The 20155-nt window shown below is 45.7% G+C and overlaps 1 protein-coding gene across 2 annotated transcripts in view; it reads left to right on the top strand.

Moving 5' to 3' along the window:
• Positions 1–1512: 1512 nt before the first annotated feature.
• LOC124596204 (division abnormally delayed protein-like) overlaps positions 1513–20155 on the top strand; it is a 1031505-nt gene continuing 1012862 nt past the window's right edge. For both annotated transcript variants that reach the window (XM_047135253.1, XM_047135252.1), the window contains exon 1: positions 1513–1666. In XM_047135253.1, the coding sequence (XP_046991209.1) occupies positions 1558–1666 (109 nt within the window). In that variant the 5' untranslated portion in view covers positions 1513–1557. The remainder of the gene's footprint in view (positions 1667–20155) is intronic.

Raw genomic sequence — 20155 nt, 5'->3', positions numbered from 1 at the left:
GCGCGGTTTCAGACTGAAGCTCCTAGAAACGCTCGGCCACAGTGACCGGCTGTCAAACATAAACTGGCCCATCGATTATGCAGAGCAACTGTCCACATATCATTAAGCCACATAGCATTCATATTTCTGTTAAAATTAACCACATATTTATATGTTTCGATGACTTCTCCGTGTAATAGTTTGTCATTTTAGATAAAATTTTGGTTTCGGGAAACTTTACTTCTTATCTGTGACAAGGATTATCTTTCACCATCACACGTAAACTTCGACCACACCCCTCTTTTACACTATTTACGTCTGTCTTCAAGGTCCGACTCATCATTCAGCATGATTCAACGGAACCACGAGCGCCTTTGAAGATGTGTAACGCATCTTGGGACGAAACATTGCCCTAGGACGGCAGGCGCCGATGAACGAGAACCACACAACCCGTAAGATGTACCAGCAGCCAAGGCATCCATTCGTGAAAACCTTCATTGTGTGAACCAAAATTTTGTTAACCTTCCTGGTGTTGAAATTTTAATGTCAACTGAGCGTGTTAGTCAGTTAATACGACTTGAGTTAATGTACCGGGTGATCAAAAAATCAGTATAAATTTGAAAACTGAATACATCACGGAATAATGTAGATAGGGAGGTAAAAATTGACACACATGCTTGGAATGACATGGGGTTTTATTAGAACCAAAAAAATACAAACGTTCAAAAAATGTCCGACAGACGGTGCATCATCTGATCAGAACAGCAATAATTAGCATAACAAAGTAAGACAAAGCAAAGATGATGTTGTTTACAGGAAATGCTCAGTATGTCCACCACCACTCCTCAACAATAGCTGTAGTCGAGGAATAATGTTTTCCGGCCGGTGTGGCCGTGCGGTTCTTGGCGCTACAGTCTGGAACCGCGTAACCGCTACGGTCGCAGGTTCGAATCCTGCCTCGGGAATGGATGTGTGTGATGTCCTTAGGTTAGTTAGGTTTAAGTAGTTCTAAGCTCTAGGGGACTGATGACTACAGATGTTAAGTCCCATAGTACCCAGAGCCATTTGAATAATGTTGTGAACAACACTGTAAAGCATGTCCAGAGTTATGGTGAGGCATTGGCGTCGGATATTGTCTTTCATCAACCCTAGAGATGTCAGTCGATCACGATACACTTGCGACTTCAGGTAACCCCAAAGCCAATTGTCGCACGGACGGAGGTCTGGGGACCTGTGAGGCCAAGCATGACGAAAGTGGCAGCTGAGCACACGATCATCACCAAACGACGCGCGCAAGACATCTTTCACGCGTCTAGCAATACTTTTTTTTTTGTTTCTAATAAAACCCCCTGTCATTCCAAGCATGTGTGTCAATTTTTGCCTCTTTATCTACATCATTCCGTGGCTTATTAAGTTTTTAAATTTGTACTGACTTTTTGATCACCCGGTATGTGTAGCCAGTGTTAGATATGGCTGTACAGCATAAGCACTGTACTCTATCTTACGCTGGACCCACGTGGTGTTGCAGGCCGTGAGCTGACCGTGTGTGTGTCCGAGGCGTCGTGCTGCACCCTGGAGATGGAGGCGGCGCTCCAGCGGCTGGTGCGCAGGGACTTCCAGGCGCTGCTGCACCACAACTCCAGGTCGCTGGAGGGCCTGCTCGTCTCCGCCGCCAACACCATACGAGGTCAGTCCGCGCCCTGCGCCAGCGGTCGTGGAGGAACCGTAATCCTACGCGGCTCATACCTTCATCTGGAAAGATTAAGAGAAAGCTCGCTGCACAATGAATTGCACACGCCAAGTGAATAATTACTTTACACTGCGTGTCACCTGGTAGTCAAGGGAAGGCAGGATTCGGTTACGATTGTGGACGGGGCCGTAATCAGTTACTATTGGTTTGCCTTTTACAGTTACACACGATTTATTTTAAACCAGTAATGCCAGACTCAACAATAAATTTAAAAAAAATACCACACGTTATTAATGAAGGAATAAACAACTGAGTAAATAATAGTGTTTCCAGTGAATTACAATTTAGCAACTCACAATTAAATACAGATACAGCACATAATGTTTTCAAAGCAAGCCACTGTGATCTGGGCAGAAGGCCTTACACTCCAGGAATGGCAACAAATTGAGAATTGTTTAAAACTCGCTGCAACTTACAAATTACAGGTACTGAAATACTAAAGGCAAGTCGCCACAAACACAGCAGACGGCATGAGACGCCAGGAATGGCAGTAAATAAAGTTATAAGGCTTACTGCTAAAATGCAAATACCAAATTAGAATTTTAAGGCAAATAACGACAATCACGGCTGAAGGCCTTACACCCCAGGAATGGCAATAATATGAAAAAAAACTTTGAAACCTGCTGTAAAACAGCAAATACAATAGCAAAAGTTAATTAAAAAAACAAGCAACTGATCCAGACGGTGCTCCAGGAATCGACCTCTGAGAAGGTCCGGCAACCAAAGCCTTCGCGAGCGATGAGATACGCAGCCAAGAGTTGCATTCACTTCACAAGATGGTAACTCAGACTAGTGGCAGTCTAACGAATGACTAATGATAATCTTGCTGAAGCTACCTGACGTCCGATAAAACAAATGCAGCGGTGGAACAATACGCCAAAGCCGGAACCGGCGGTCTGCACTACGTCCCCGGAATACTGTGTTTAGAGCGCCCGGAACGAGAAAGGAATCACTACCACCCGAGTGGAGGACTCACCAACCGGCCTACGATCAAGAAAGCTGTCAAAACTACACTCCATACCGGACAGCAGTGGCAAGGCGAGGAAATATACACTGCCGTCACATACACTTAACCCTAGGGCAGGTAACTGGAGCGTTAGCGGCCACCAGGCAAGAAAAATTACCGCTGGTTGGACTTAACAATTGTAACACAGTAAATAGTAATAAGAAGTCGAGAAAAGATAATCAGATCCGCCTTCCCCAAGCACTCCACTCGCTGCTCTTCGCCTCGGCGACACTACGAGCAGCAACACGAACCCAAGTCACTGGAGAATCGCGAGATATCACAATGATGGAGGTTTCTCTGCTTGGATTGAAATGCACTCATCTTAAAGCTTGCTGGATACGGTTTACGACGAGGTCGTGCACCCTCGTGACCACAGCCCTTCCATCCGGCAGTCCATGCGTACCACCAGCGGTCCCGGAGTGTTCCCGCACTGCGCGGACCTGCCTTCTCCTTAGTCCCCAACCGAACTCTCACACTCACACGACCCGGAAAAACAACGACGTCGCCCCAAAGATAGGGCAACAGTTACTGCATATCGATAACCGCCGCTGCTGCCACTGGCGGACAGGCAGCGCTTGCGAAACCGAGTGGCGCCAGTCAACACGAGAAGACAAACAACCGCAACCATGGCAACTAAACGATACCGTCTGGCCTGGCGGAAACCTATAAACAGCACCAACGCGAGCCGCAGCAAGGCTCACTGCCTGACAAAAACATGAAGCGCGAAGAGCGCACAATCGTATGACAATGTAACTTCGTACACGCACACTCCATCGACAGGTATGTAAATGATTAGAGGTGCAGTTCTCTGTGTCAGGTAGAACAGCCGCCAGAGTGCATTAACTTTATTTGGATCTAGTGTTGTTACTAGGCCTGATAGTACGTAAAGGGCGCGAACAGCGTCAGACGTTGAGTGGTGTCTGTAAAGCGCACGAAGTGACGTATGCTCGTGTGAGACAGCGTTATCAACACCTGACGTAGTTTCAAAGTGCCACCATTGTGAGTCTACATTTGGCCACCTGGTTCGAATAGTGCAATATCAAGATTTGGGAGGGCATTTGGATGAGACGGTGGTGCGATTTTGGACAGCAGGAGAACGTAAGGGCAGGCATACTCGCTGTCAAGGTTTCGGTCGACCAACACAAGGGAGGATCGCCGTGCGACGCACCAAGCACATCCTAACTCCTTCACACCTTCGCCTGCCATACGAGAAGATGTAATAGACTCCCTCAAAAATTCTGTTCCATCCCTCACCACTGCAGCAGCCAGACAGGAAAATTACTGTCTCAAACGTAGACCGCCCTTAGCATCACAACAAAAAGGTCTGCGTGACCGGAAAGTATGGACTAATGAGGAATCACATCGCATCGTGTTCAGCGATGAATTGTGGTTCTGTACTGCCACGAATGACCGATATCGACCAGTATGGTGGTGAACTAGCGAGAGGACCCATTCTCTCAATGTTCAGGAGAGGCACAGAGATGTTACTCCTGGATTAATGGTGTGGGAAACCATCGGTTATCACTACAGGTAGTGTGACTGAGGGAGCTGTGGTGGCACAACGGTGCGTCACGCACACCACCCTGCGTCTTCGTGTGTTAACATGCCATAGCATGGTGGTGCCATCAACAATGCAGCGCTCATCTCTATGAGACAGGCGGCGCGCCTTCGGACTTTGGGAAAAACATCATCCACACAACCCCGAAGATATCGGGCTCAGATAAATGTGAGAACTACTGCACAGTCGGCTTAACGGCTCATGCATCCAGACTGCTGACAAGAATAATGTACAGAAAGATGGAAAAGAAAATTCAGGATCTCAGGACCAATATGCATTGAGGAAAGGCAAAGGCACCAGAGAGGCAATTCTGACGATGCGGCTGATAATTGAATAAAGGCTAAGGAAAAACCAAGACAAGTTAATAGGAATAGTAGACCTAGAAAAAGCGTGCGATAATGTAAATATGTGCAAGATGTTCGAAATTCCAAGAAAAATAAGGGTTAGCTGTAGGGAAAGTGGATAATACACAATCTTTACAAGAAGCAAGACGGAACAACAAGAGTGGAAGACCAAGAAACGAAGTGCTCCGATTAAACAGGATATAAATCATCAATGTTTCGCCACTACTGGTCAATTTATATATCGAAGAAGCAATAACGGATATGAAAGAAAGGTTCAAGCGTGGAATTAATGCTCAAGGTGGAAGGATACCAATGGTAAAATTCACTCATGACATGGTTATCCTGAGTGAAAATGAAGGAGAGTTACGGAGTTTGTTGAATGAAATGGAGAGTGTAATGATCTCAGAATGTGGACTGAGAGTAAATCGAAGAAAGCCGAAAGTAATGAGAAGTAGCAGAAATGGGGACCATCGAGGAAGTAAACATCAGGACTGGGAATCACGAAGTACACAAAGTTAAGGAATTCTGATACCCAGGCAGAAAATAACCCGTGATGGATGGAGCAAGTAGGACATAAAAAACAGAACAAAAGTGGCAAAAATGGCATTCCTGGTCAAGAGAAGTCTACCAGTATCAAACAATGGCTTTAATTTAAGGAAGAAATTTATGATAATGTACGTTTGGAGCTCATCATTGTATGCTACTAAGCATGGACTGTGTGAAAACAGGAACAGAACGGAATTGAAGCATTTGAGATGTGGTGCTACAGAAGAATGTTAGAAATTAAGTGGACTGATAAGATGAGGAATAAGGAGGAAAGGAATACATGGGAAACACTGACAAGAAAAGGGACATCTGTTAGGACCAGTAGAACGAAAAACCAATCCAAAGATGCAAATTTTACTCCTCTTATTGAAGCGATGTCTTGTTTCGGGCCGAGACTCATTTTCAAATCATCGTAACATGGTAAAAAATGATATTTCCGGAGATATGAAAACCGTGGTTTTCGGAAATACCGTTTTTGACTGTGTTTCGATGAACAGAAAATGGGTCTCGGCCTGAAACTAGTCATCAAGTGCATAAAAAAGTAAAATTTGCAACTTAGGACCTGTTTTTCGTTGTACTGATTAACAGAAGTTGCTGACCCACAGCTACTTCAGCATGCTGCAAGTTCATACATCTGTTAAGACCTCAGGGAATAACTTACATAGTACTAGAGGGAGCTGTAGAGGGTAAAAACTGTAGAGAAAGACAGAAATTGGAATACATCCATCAAATAATTTAGGTCGTGGGTTGCAGTTGCTACTCTGAGTTGAAAAGGTTTGCACAGGAGAGGAATTTCTACTCGGATCGCATCAAACCAGCCAGAAGACTGGTGACACAAACAGAATAACAGGACAAAAACGTGAACTGCTTCCGTGATGTTGAGATGCTACCGTGGCCAGCAAGATCCCCAGATCAGACCCCGATAAAACATGTATGGGACCAACCCGGACGCCAGCTCCGTCCCAGAGTCAGTACCCATGTTATCAAAAACCAGTTACGACAGCTTTGGGCCAGCTAGCTCCAAAAGAGGATGCAACAGCTTTACGGCACCCTTCGCAACCGAATCAGTGCGCGCATTAGGTGCAGGAGGGGAAGTTTCAGCGTCATTCGTTTAAGTATACTCAGCTGGCAGTTTCTTTCTATATTTGATTCGAGTTTGTCATAACTGAAATAACATCACGTACCATCTCATACCGCGAAGTTTCATTTCGTGTCCTCCCCGCCTCCTGTGTGCTTCATCTTTTTTGTCGACCACTGTAAGCAAATCCGTGTAGCGTTAGTCTTGGTTACACTTTAATTTAATTGTACAGATGGTCGGTTTTGGCTATGCAGCCCAGCCCAGCCATCATCAAGTCTACACAAGGAAAACAAAATCAAAAATAAGAGTATTTCAGAATTTGTGAAATATGAAGCTGAGAATGAGCCTGTCACATACAAACGGGACCTAAGCTTATTACCTTAAATGTCAGTCACACAGAGGACGCATAGTCGTTAACTGACTTGACTAAAATTTCTGTTAAGCTTTTCAGATGAATGTGTAAGCTGTTAAGATGATATTCTGTAACACACGATTTAATGGCGACGTCTGGTTGTTCGTGCTGTAGCTATTAGGTACGCTGAAGCCGGTTTACGGCACCTCCAGCCTGGAGTTGACAGCAAAGAAATGAGAACGCAAGAAAAATGTTTTCTGGTCATTCAGTCAACAGCGTTGAGTTGAGGGGTTGTGTGAGTACTATGTATACAGACTAGGAGATGCTAGAAACGGAGAATGTAAGTTTATACTTTCCTTGTGTTTCATTTGTCTGTTGTCAACAGCAGCATGTGGACGAGCGCCGTGTGCCACGCAGGAGCGTCTAAGCCGCTTACCGTTTTAATAATGTCGTGCTTGAATAGAGTTGCACTGTGATATGATTCTGAATGAGTCTTGAGCAGAGGAACCAGATTACCAAATAAAAAATGTATAGGGTGATATTTAAAAAAGACGTACTGCCTGTGACTTGGTAAAGAACAAACTTACAAGAAAGACAATCGTATTGGTTAAAGTTGTCCTAGTAGATAAAAAATATTTTCTTGATACACTAGCTGACAACCCCAGCATTGGCCCGGTACCCATTTTGCTAATTTTCTATTAGAAACCGAAATAAAAAATGAACGTTGTACTACCGTAATTATAAAAAAAGTTTCATTTCGACGTATTCATGAAAACTCCTTTGAAATTATGAAATAGTCGTGCAAAGAAATATGTATAATATACAAATGCGTAAGTATAGCTGCTTCGCAAGGCCACAACGCGATTTCGTAAACGTCTCTATGGCAACGCCTCTTGATAGCTCTATAGATGGCTACTGTTTCCAGCTCGAGCCGTTTGCGATTCGCAGTTGAGAGCTGGCAAAAGCCTGCACGTGTCATGGATTTTTCCTTAAGTTAACACGAGTGTAGGAGTGTCTTCAGTAGTAAAGAATAAATGTATTAAAACTTAATGCACGATGTGGCATTTTTTCACGCATCTCAGTAGTCATGACGTCATAGCTCTTAAACTATTTGTCGTACAATAATGTATTTTTGTAGATTCATTCAGAGGCTTATTTGGATGATGTCTGCTAAATATGTTGCGAGTAGAGTTAGAAGCAAATTGGTGACAAATTTAAACGTCCTGAATGCTGCAGCAGTTTTTCCACGCATCTCATTGTTTACGACGCCATATCTCCTGAAATATGTTTGGTATCACGTATAATTTTGAAGGTACCGTTATTGGCATATTTAGATACTGTCTGAGAAAGTTATTGCGAATGGAGTAAGGCAGAAGTAATAAATTTAAACGTCAAGCATGATGCGCAACTTTTTATACAACTGAATGTTTATGACGTCGTATTTCGTGAACTATGGTAGGTAGGTGGCTCTTACTCCGGCAGCGATTGTTGCCTGACAGTAAGGGATATGTGTACCGAGTGTGGTTGAAATCGGTCCAGTGGTTTAGGAGGAGATGTGGAACATACATACGTAAGCAATCCGTCTTCAGGCCACAAGTGGCCCATCGGTACCATCCGACCGCCATGTCAACCTCAGTTCAGGATGCAGATAGGAGGGGCGTGTGGTCAGCACACCGCTCTCCCGGTCGTTATGATGGTTTTCTTTGACCGGAGCCGCTACTATTCGATCGAGTAGTTCCTCAATTGGCATCACGAGGCTGAGTGCACCCCGAAAAATTGCAACAGCGAATGGCGACCCGGATGTTCACCCATCCAAGTGCCAGCCACGCTTGACAGCGCTTAACGTCGGTGATCTCACGGGAACCGGTGTATCCACTGCGGCAAGACCGTTGTCAGCATACATAAATACATACATTTTTAATATCTATTGTTTTTTTGTTTTGCTTATGAACAAAATGTTTTTTGGTGTGGTCAAGACATGATGCGCTATGGTAGAGTTGTACAATGCATGTATGGTGAACGTTTCATGGATCGCCTCAGTCCATCACATACAATTTTCTTCTGACGTTCGGAAATAGGAGTGTTGATTCTGGCGCTCCAGTGACGGTAACCTGGGTTCGTAGACGTGCGTATGAGAGCACGTGTTGCAGATACACTTTATACAACAAAGAGCAGGGTCGCCACGTGGAGCATCACCTGCAGAGCCCGCAGGGCAGGGCTGGAGCTGTCTGCTTTCTGCTGTGCGCGGACCGTGAAGCGTGACATTTGAAAGTGATCCACTCTTCAAATTGTACATTTCTGGACATGGATGCTTTATCAATACCGTATCTACTAACTCCTCTCTACATCCCCTAGAAGCCTGTACTAGGGCTTGTGAAATGCTCCGTATATAGTTTAAGCTCGAACATAATCATTCCTGCTCATCGGCATTGAAAATATGTATTTAGTGCTCTTCCAATTTCAATATTTTGTCGTTTTGAAGTGTAATGTGTGACATTCGCTATTTTTGGCTTCATTAAAACAGCGAACAGTTAACACTTTCAGCCAGAAGGCGAATACTTGTTTATAAAGAATGATTAATGTATAATAAGGCGTCGCATAGCGACGGTGGATTTCCTAAATAATGTAATTCGTCGTCTTTGGGTGGCAACATAAACAGAAGAATACGGGTCGATATGCGATCCTTCACTATTTTGTTCGCTGGAGAACAAATGAAGCCTTGAGCGCTAAACACTTGTACTGTTCTTCTTAAGTAAGACGGACGCAGATTTGTGGCAGTCTGATCTATTTTCTACAAAATGTATAAAAACGTGTTACGTCTAAGTCTGAGTGAAGTGTAAAAAGAAGAACTGTTATAACTTATTGTGACGACGCACGAGCGACTCAAGAGGACAATGGCTGTATAAAAGAGCGCGCAATGGACATGAAACGGACATAAAAAATCTACCGTCATTGTAGTACTAAGCATAAGGTACGATATATGTTTTAGTTATAATAAATATTTGTTCTGGAAATACTGAAACATTTAGCAGTGCTCATTCCTTTCATCTCTTCAGTATTGTTTTCATTTTAATTATGCATTTTGCTAAGATTACAGACACCAAGATCAGCAGTGCAATGCGCGTGTTACATTTACAAAAAGAAAACTGAAACTTCCTGGCAGATTAAAACTGTTTGCCGGACCGAGACTCGAACTCGGGACCTTTACCTTTCGCGGGCAAGTGCTCTACCAACTGAGCTACCCAAGTACGACTCACGCCCCGTCCTCACAGCCGTACTTCTGCCAGTACCTCGTCTCCTACCTTCCAAACTTTACAGAAGCTCTCCTGCGAACCGCGGAGACATGGCTTAGCCACAGCCTGGGGTATGTTTCCAGAATGAGATTTTCACTCTGCAGCGGAGTGTGCGCTGATATGAAACTCCCTGGCATATTAAAACTGTGTGCTCAGGGGCTAGACGCGTAGGACGTTCCCTTTCGCAAATCGTTACGGAATTAAATATTCCGAGATCTACAGCCAAGAGCGTGCCAAGAATGCCAAATTTCAGGCATTATGTCGCACCATGGACCAGTGGCCAGATAGCCATCACTTAACAACGGACAGCTGCGGCATTTGCGTAGAGTCGTCAGTGCTAACAGACAAGCAACACAGCGTGAAATGGCCTTAGAAATCAATGTAGAACGCACTACTAACTTATGCGTTAGGACAGAGCCGCCAAATTTGACGTTAATGGGCTCCGACAGCAGAAAGCCGACGCGAGTGCATTTGTTAACAGCACGACATCGCTTGCAGCGCCTCTCTTGGGCTCGTGACCATGTAGGTTGGGCGCTAGACGACTGGAAAACCGTGGTCTGGTCAGATGAGTTCCGATTTCAGCTGGTAAGAGCTGATGGTAGGGTTCGCGTGTGGCGCAGACCCCGCATGCCATGGACCCAAGTTGTCAACAAGGCACTGTGCAAGCTGGTGGTGGCTCATAATGGTCTGCTCTGCTTTTACACGGAATGGACTGGGCCCTCTGGTGCAACTGAACCTATCATTGACAGGAAATGGTTATGTTGAGCTGCTTGGAGACCATTTCAGTCATTCGTAGACTTCATGTTCCCAAACAACGATGTCATTTCGCCGGGCCACAATTGTTCCCCATTGTTTTCAAGGACATTCTGGAAAATTCGAGTGAATTATTTAGCCATCCTGATCGCCCGACATGAAGCCCATCGAACATGTATGGGTCATAATCGAGAGGTCAGTTCGTGCACAAAATCCTGCACCGGCAACGCTTGCGCAATTATAGAAGGCTGTAGAGACAGCATGACTCAATACTTCTTCGAGGGACTTCCAACGAACTCTTAAGTCCATGCAATGTCGAGTTGCTACACCGGGCGAAGTGAGGTCCGACACGATATTAAGAGCTTCCCACGACTTTCGTCATCAGAAATTACATTAATTCCAGCTTAACTTGATGGAGCACTTTGTACAAAATGGTTCAAATGGCTCTGAGCACTATGGGACTTAACATCTACGGTCATCAGTCCCATAGACCTTAGAACTACTTAAACCTAACTAACCTAAGGACATCACACACATCCATGCCCGAGGCAGGATTCGAACCTGCGACCGTAGCGGTCGCGCGGTTCCAGACTGAAGCGCCTAGAACCGCACGGCCAGCACTTTGTACATGAAGGCACTCAACGCAGTATATATACCATAACTCCTCACGCTGGATCCTATGTTTGATTTAAAATTTGATATCCACTTGTTGCAGAAACCGGTCAATACTGGAGTAGTTTTTTGTAGACAACTGCCGAAAAAGGTCCGTCACAGATGTAGGCTGATCGAATTAAGGACTTCAAAAACTTGTGGCGTTGTTTGTCACATCGTGAACACTCAGTGTCACATGGTTGAGCTCTGCAATCCCAGTTGGGTGAAGTTCGCAGTGCGTATATGGCTGAACTTTCATCCGATAAAGATATGAAAAAATGGTTCAAATGGCTCTGAGCACTATGGGACTTAACATCTGAGGTCATCAGTCCCCTAGAACTTAGAACTACTTAAACCTAACTATCCTAAGGACGACACACACATCCATGCCCGAGGCGGGATTCGAACCTGCGACCGTATCAGTCGCGCGGTTCCAGACTGAAGCGCCTAGAACTGCTCGGCCACTCTGGCCGGCTAAAGATATGAAGAATAATAGCCGTGGCCCAGCGAGATGCGCGTTATAGTACTGGTATGACGTCTAGAGAGCTTGACTTGGGAGAACCACGTTTTTCACGGAATACTCGGGTGTATTGCGGCATGCTGTCTTCCTTTGACCGCCTGCTCTTTCACACACCGTGTGGTCGCTAGCCATGTGACGAATGTGTACGATTCGATCAGTTAGAAGCATTACAAGATCTGTTTGTGTTTACCCTTACGAGGAGCTACCGGTATCAATCCACAGCTGTTAGTAGCATGTTTTCCCCCTTTATTGTTATTAAGTCCCTTGTAGGGGACAAACACAGAACGACAGAAACGAGGGTTTATCGCGTTAAACGGGGCCGGTCGGAGCTCGCCCACGTGCATCGGCCGCGTTTATTTACAAGGGCGGCCCACGCCCGGCAGGAAGGCTTCATTCAGTTTTTCACGGCGTCCCGCGACGCTACAACTCACACCAGGCGGAAGGTTCATTATCCTTAACAAGTTTAATAGGCCGCGCCGCGCCTTTCTTAGAGGGCGATTACCTTAACGACGTGAAGCTGCCCTGGGCTGCGCGTCGCTCCTTGTCAGCGACCCCGCCACATTTCTCCCGTTGTCCACGGCGGCGTAGCCTGCACATGCGCACCACGACATTGGGCACGACCGCAGTCGTTCCGAAGGCGTCCTTCTTACGTGCTCTGTCTTTCCAACTCTCGTAAATCTCCTGTTCCGTATTTACAAACAGTATGTGATCAAATTTATCCGGACAACTATTAACGAAGATAAATATGGGATGTGTCAACCCTTAGCCTTTAATACAGTTTTAATTCTGTCAGTGAGGTGTGTCGACGGAGAAATGGGAGTCCGTTCTTCCTCAAGTGCGCAAACCAGAGAAAGTAGGCCTGCTGGACGCTGCGGTCTGGAGAGAAATCGAGGTTGTAACTCATCCCAGAGGTCTTCCACTGGCTTCAGGTCAGACCAGTGCATCCCAGAGATGTTGTTACCCACAGGCCGTTGTCTCGCAGATACTGCTTTATAACAGGGTACACTGTCATGTTGACACAAACACTCGTTGTCTCCAAATTGTTCCTCCACTGTGGGCAGGACACAGTGCTGTAAAATGTGTTAGTATCATTCCGCATTAGCGTGTTCTTAAACGGAGTAAGGTGACTATACTCTAACCACGAATAACACCCCCATACTGCAGGCAAGTTTTTCCACCGCGTACAAACTCTAGAATTTGACCTATGAGATGATGCGGAACGAAACTGAAGTTATGTCCTGAAACGCATTAAAAATGTGTGTGAAATCTTATAGGACTTAACTGTTAAGGTCATCAGTCCCTAAGCTTACACACTACGTAACCTAAATTATCCTAAGGACAAACACACACACCAATGTCCGAGGGAGGACGCGAACCTACACCGGAACCAGCCGCAAAATCTATGACTGCAGCGCCTTAGACCGTGTTTTTTATTTTTTTATTTTTTATTTTTTTCCGTTGTGTTTGGTCGTTTTGGACGTCGCCCGACCGCACGACATCCCGTCAAGTTCGTCTGTTGATCCTTCCACTCAGTTTTTTTATTACAGAGGCCAACCAGCTCTATGACCGAACACGCTGAGCTACCGTGCCGGTGACCGCTCGGGTAATCCTGAAACGCATGGTTTCCATGCTAGAGACCATTTATTCAATCATACTTTGTTACAGAGACTGGGGTCTAACACGCGGTGTACCATGCAGCCACAGTTACGGTATGCGTGGTTTCCTTCTAGAGTGTGGTACTGTTTCTCATACGTTATGCCCCAGCACCCTCTCCTGCCATAGTAATTGGTAGTGTTGTGTACGCTTCACTTCTAATGCTGACTCACCTTGTAGTGGATATGATACAGCGTTGTACACGGTGGTTCCGTATTGGAATCGAGAGCTTGCCGACAAAAATGGTTCAAATGGCTCTGAGCACTATGGGACTTAACTTCGGTGGTGATCAGTCCCCTACAACTTAGAACTACTTAAACCTAACTAACCTAAGGACATCACACACATACATGCCCGAGGCAGGATTCGAACCTGCGACCGTAGCGGTCGCGCGGTTCCAGACTGTAGCGCCTAGAACCGCTCAGCCATTGCGGTTCAATAAAGTTGTTCGATCGATTGTTAGGTATTGCTTTATTGTTTGGGGACCATTAACATCATATGATTAGTAGAGGAGCCACAGAATATTTAAAGAAGAGCTGCACTTGGCACTGTGAGGGTGTCATAGAAATGGTGTGAACATGGTGTGTACGTACGGAAAGGCAAAAGGCAACGGGCGGCAGCCAGCAAGGTTGTATCAGGAGACCTATCCCCGCCGACAACAACCACAACGTTCAATATTTGCAACAGTGTTTCGCCGTTTGTCTGAGACAGAGTCATTTCAGGAAACAGGTATTGATGAAGGACGTACCCGAAATGTTAGGCTACCAGACTTGGAAGAAAATGTGATAAACACTGTGGAAGGCGACCGCCGTGTCAGTGCCAGACAGTTGGCCCACAAGTACAGGATACGCCAGACGACCGTGTGGAACACTCTCCATGACAATTGATTCTACCCTTGTCACTTATACCGTGTGCAGGTCTTACTAGCGACAGACTCTCCACATCGAGAGCAGTTTTGTCGGTGGTTTCTTCACCTGGCAACTAACATTCCGGGATTTGTGTCATCCATCCTATGCACAGATGTGGCAACCTTTACGTGGAGTTGTATCTTCAACTTTCATACCAGTCATCTGTGAGACAGTATGCAGAACCCTAGTAGTACGGTGGCAGCACATCATCTTCATCGGTGCAGTCGAAATGTGTGGGCAGGGATAATTGGCGACCGTATTTTGCGAGCAGTCTTCCTTCCACGTCGCCTTACAGGTCGGAACTGTCGGCGTTTCTCGCGTGTGCCTTTGCCTCCCCTACTGGAAGAAGTGTCATTGATGATGTGAAGGGTTGTGCATGATGGTGCATCCAGCCCACTTCGCTGTTAACGTCCGGACGCATCTCAGTCGTGTCTTTTGTGGTCGCTGGGTCGGACGAGGGGTCCAGCATGGCCTGCTCGTTCACCGGATCTCTATCCATGCGATTTCTGGTTAAGGGTCCATCTCAAAAGTATCGTGTATGCAGAGTCCATTCCAGACGTGGAGACACTCGAGCGGCATACTCATGCTCCCTTTGACACTGTCCGGGTGCAACCTGGCCGATGTGCACGTGCGAGAAAGATCATGCTACGCCGGGCACATGGAAACCATTATCAACGCAAATTAACTGTGGCTGCACGGTACATCCGATATTAGACCGTAGTCTCTGTAACAACGTATGATTGTTTCCAGCATGCTAACCATGCATTTCCGGACGTAAGTTCATTAGACTTTACTTTGTTCCGTATCCTCTCATCTATTAGTCCCTCGAGTTTGTACACCGTAGAAAAAATCACTTTACATAACACTGTCTCCTCCGTATTTCACTTTTCGGCCTACACGTGATGTCACATAACGTTCTTCACACGTTTGCCAAACCCGAGACCATAAAAGCGCATTGTCACAGAGTATAGAGTAAACATGACTCGAAGTCACTCCAGGATTAAAATGCTCAGAGAGAATGGCTCTGAGCACTATGGGACTCAACTGCTGAGGTCATTAGTCCCCTAGAACTTAGAACTAGTTAAACCTAACTAACCTAAGGACATCACAAACATCCATGCCCGAGGCAGGATTCGAACCTGCGACCGTAGCGGTCTTGCGGTTCCAGACTGCAGCGCCTTTAACCGCACGGCCACTTCGGCCGGCTAAAATGCTCAGAGAACTCAAGCGTCGCGTAGCATTGTCTACAGAAATGTGTGGCTTATAAGGAGTTGTTCACCTATTCTAGAAAACTTATCACGAACTGAGAGATTACCATCTCTCTTACAAAATAAACTATTTTGCGTCTTTCTTAGTGGAAAGAAGAATCGATGTAGAAACTAAAGCAATGGACTGGGCCGGGAAGCATCCTACCCCACACCGCTTTAACTATCGCACTAAAGACCAGCCAACACGTAATCATACTATGCGTTTCCTATATGCAGATGACTCTCCAGTCACAGCTCAGTGGAGGACTTTCGAGGAGATATAGCAGAAGCTGGAGAAAGCACTTACAGTCGTGTCAGAACAGTATCAAAATAACTCCCTTAAACCGAATCCTTCGAAGGCTCAAGTAAGCGCTTTCCACTTTCTATCTCGGCAAGCAAAGCGGAAGCTCAATGTTTTGTGGAATAATACCACAATGAATACAGAGATAAATCGGCCTATGTGACGTTGGATAGATCTCTGACATATAGACACCATTGTAAAAGGATACGTCAGAAGGTGATCTCCGGAAATTATGTTTTGCGGAAACTTGTAAACAGCAAATGTGGTGCCGGAAAATCTACTATAACGAGAACCAACGACCAAGGACAATGTATCTCTGCAGCTGAATACACCTGACCAGTATTATAGACTAGACAACCCACGCGAAGGAGGTCGACGTAAGCCTTAATAAAACATGCTGAGTCACAACGGGGTATGTGAAATCCACGTCCCAAGTTTAACAAAGCTGCTCGTCTTGCGACTCCCAGCTCCCGAAGAACATCTCACGAATTCACTGAGAGGTTCAGACAAACCATCGATGATCGACATCCTCTCCTAGGCACAGGTTACGAGCCTGGACGACTGACACGGCCATTGAAGAACCACCACCTAATTGTCCACCTCAACAGATAGTGCTTGGAGGCTCCAGAACAAACTGGAAAATATGGAGGACGCTGAACCGCACATGAACAGGGATGACGCCCAGTAAAAACAAGCATGATCAGGTTGGATCGTGGTAACGTGGGTGACAAGCTGTGGTGCTGTGCAATACATGGAACACCTTCTGGCCTGTCCAAACTGTTCCTACAGATGCAAACTCGATGATTTGTGACTGGAAAAGAAAGAAATATTGGACGTAGGCTATGATTGCTATTGTTGGTTTCTGGACAAGAAAAAGTAAAGTAAGTCTTATAATTACCTTATTCTTCTATTGTAACTGTGGTGTCACCGCCAGACACCACACTTGCTAGGTGGTACCCTTAAATCGGCCGCGGTCCGTTAGTATACATCGGACCCGCGTGTCGCCACTATCAGTGATTGCAGACCGACCGCCGCCACACGGCAGGTCTAGTCTAGAGAGACTCCCTAGCACTCACCCAGTTGTACAGCCGACTTTGCTAGCGATGGTTCACTGTCTACGACAGTTTATCATAGCCTTCAGCTATGTCATTTGCTACTACCTAGCAAGGCGCCATATTCAGTAGTTAGAATGAATTCTGATCAGACAGTATTGTGAATCATGTACCGTCAAGAGCGACATTCATCATTAATGGATTAAAGTTAAGTATGAAACTAATTACGTCCGCTTTCTGAATTCTAATTCCTTGTCATGTTTCAGACCTCACGTCGGTATAGTTCTTCCCTCCTCACGCAAGGCTACGTGTGCTAAAACGCGTGCATTTCGGCATCCTCTAGTAACATGGTGTTGGCTCTTCTGCCAACCCAACAGTAACTGTTCCTTATATAATGAGTCTGTACCTGGTGTTGTTGTTGTGTTTGTCATTTTCTGAGTCTGGATCTTCATCTGTGTCTGTGTCTTAGTTTGTGTCCTTCCAAGGGTCCTGTTGTCGTGTTTGTTGTGTATTTGTTCGAGATCTGCCGTATCAAATGGAATCTTCCTTGCTTCTTTCCTTCCTTTTTGCACAAGATGGAGTCACATATGCTGTTTCTGTAGGCTATCAAATACTGAGCAATCGCATCCTGCTGACAATGTTTCCTGTTTTCTCGAATGAGGAAACCGTTGCTTATCAGGCATTGCGAGAATGGTGACGTGATTTTCAGATTCCAACGTTTCTTGAAAAGCCAAACAGCAGATTTCTGCAACCAAGATTTCCGGCCAGTCATTCATCTCTGAGAAAAATGTGTCGCTTTGGAGGGAGTACGTATGGAAGGACTAACTGCATCACTTTCGTGCACGCAGCTTGACTTTTTCGAGATGAGAAGTAGATGTGAGTGCTTTCAGACAGATGTGAACCTTGGATCGACACTGTGAGAACCTTGAACGTGCTATAGTGTGGGGAGCCATCGCACCATTCTCATTCCGACAGCAAAGTTCCTTTTGGCGCAAGATTCCGCTGCTATCGGGGATCCAGATCCGTCCAGTTCTGTCCACATGGCGATTGTCCTTGGCGGGAGCAGATGCGTGACAATCCAGCAACCATCTCGAGAGTAAAACGAAATCGAGAGCCGGGCGCGGCAATTGAGATGCGAGGAAGAACAAAGCGGCGCCCGAGTACTGTATTCGCCGGTCGCAGCTCTTCTGGGAATCGGGCGTCCGTGCCGGCATCCCGGCGCGCGGTCCTTTCTCAGAGCAGCTGGTGCGTGCGCTCGTGCTCTCGTACGAGGCTCCACATCCCCGTTTGTTCGGCAGGCCTCACTTCACCAGTTGAATGCGTAATCAGCCGTCATCTTTCGATGCATATCCGATCCTACGGCCCTTTTTCTTCTACCCGAAAACAGGCTTCCTTACAGGACATCTCATGCAATTTCATAACGTCGGTGCGCCATGATGTTAATTATTCAGACAATGCATGGTTCGTGACAGTTTTCTCGAGGGAAAGGTTGCTGACTGACCCCTCGAATTCGTAAGTAAAAGTAAGAGCATATGGACTATCAGACCAATTGTGTGATTGGATTGGAGAGTTTCTAGATAACAGAACGCAGCATGTCATTCTCAATGGAGAGAAGTCTTCCGAAGTAAGAGTGATCTCAAGTGTGCCGCAGGGGAGCGTCGTAGGACCGTTGCTATTCACAGTACACGTAAATGACGTTGTGGATAACATCGGAAGTTCGCTGAGGCTTTTTGCGGATGATGCTGTAGTATATCTAGAGGTAGTAACAATGGAAAATTGTAGTGAAATGCAGGAGGATCTGCAACGAATTGATGCATGGTGCAGGGAATGGCAATTGAATCTCAATGTAGCCAAGTGTAATGTGTTGCGAATACACAGAAAGATAGATCCCTTATCATTTAGCTACGAAACAGCAGGTCAGCAACTGGAAGCAGTTAATTCCATAAATTATCTAGGAGTAGGCATTAGGAGTGATTTAAAATGGAATGATCATACAGGGTGTTACAAAAAGGTACGGCCAAACTTTCAGGAAACATTCCTCACACACAAAGAAAGAAAATATCTTATGTGGACATGTGTCCGGAAACGCTTACTTTCCATGTTAGAGCTCGTTTTATTACTTCTCTTCAAATCACATTAATCATGGAATGGAAACACACAGCAACAGAACGTACCAGCGTGACTTCAAACACTTTGTTACTGGAAATGTTCAAAATGTCCTCCGTTAGCGAGGATACATGCATCCACCCTCCGTCGCATGGGATCCCTGATGCGCTGATGCAGCCCTGGAGAATGGCGTATTGTATCACAGCCGCCCACAGTACGAGCACGAAGAGTCTCTACATTTGGTACCGGGGTTGCGCAGACAAGAGCTTTCAAATGCCCCCATAAATGAAAGTCAAGAGGGTAGAGGTCAGGAGAGCGTGGAGGCCATGGAATTGGTCCGCCTCTACCAATCCATCGGTCACCGAATCTGTTGTTGAGAAGCGTACGAACACTTCGACTGAAATGTGCAGGAGCTCCATCGTGCACGAACCACATGTTGTGTCGTACTTGTAAAGGCACATGTTCTAGCAGCACAGGTAGAGTATCCCGTATGAAATCATGATAACGTATTCCATTGAGCGTTGGTGGAAGAAACTAAAATGTGCTCTAACATCGAAATTAAGCGTTTCCGGACACATGTCCACATAACATCTTTTCTTTATTTGTGTGTGAGGAATGTTTCGTGAAAGTTTGGCCGTACCTTTTTGTAACACCCTGTATAAAGTTGATCGTGGGTAAAACAGATGCCAGACTGAGATCCATTGGAAGAATCCTAAGGAAATGCAATCCGAAAACAAAGAAAGTAGGTTACAGTACACTTGTTCGTCCACTGCTTGAATATTGCTCATCAGTGTGGGATCCGTAACAGATAGGGTCGATAGAAGAGAGAGAGAAGATCCAACGGAGAGCAGCGCGCCTCGTTACAGGATCATTTAGTAATCGCGAAAGCGTTACGGAGATAATAAACTCCAGTGGAAGACTCTGCAAGTGAGACGCTCAGTAGCTCGGTACAGGCTTTTGTTGAAGTTTCGAGAACATACCTTCACCGAAGAGTCAAGCAGTATATTGCTCGCTCCTACGTATTTCTCGCGACGAGACCATGAGGATAAAATCAGAGA

Source organism: Schistocerca americana, chromosome 2 (assembly GCF_021461395.2).
Source record: "Schistocerca americana isolate TAMUIC-IGC-003095 chromosome 2, iqSchAmer2.1, whole genome shotgun sequence".
Taxonomy (NCBI): Eukaryota; Metazoa; Arthropoda; class Insecta; order Orthoptera; family Acrididae; genus Schistocerca; species Schistocerca americana.
This window is presented reverse-complemented; position numbering and strand designations above follow the sequence as displayed.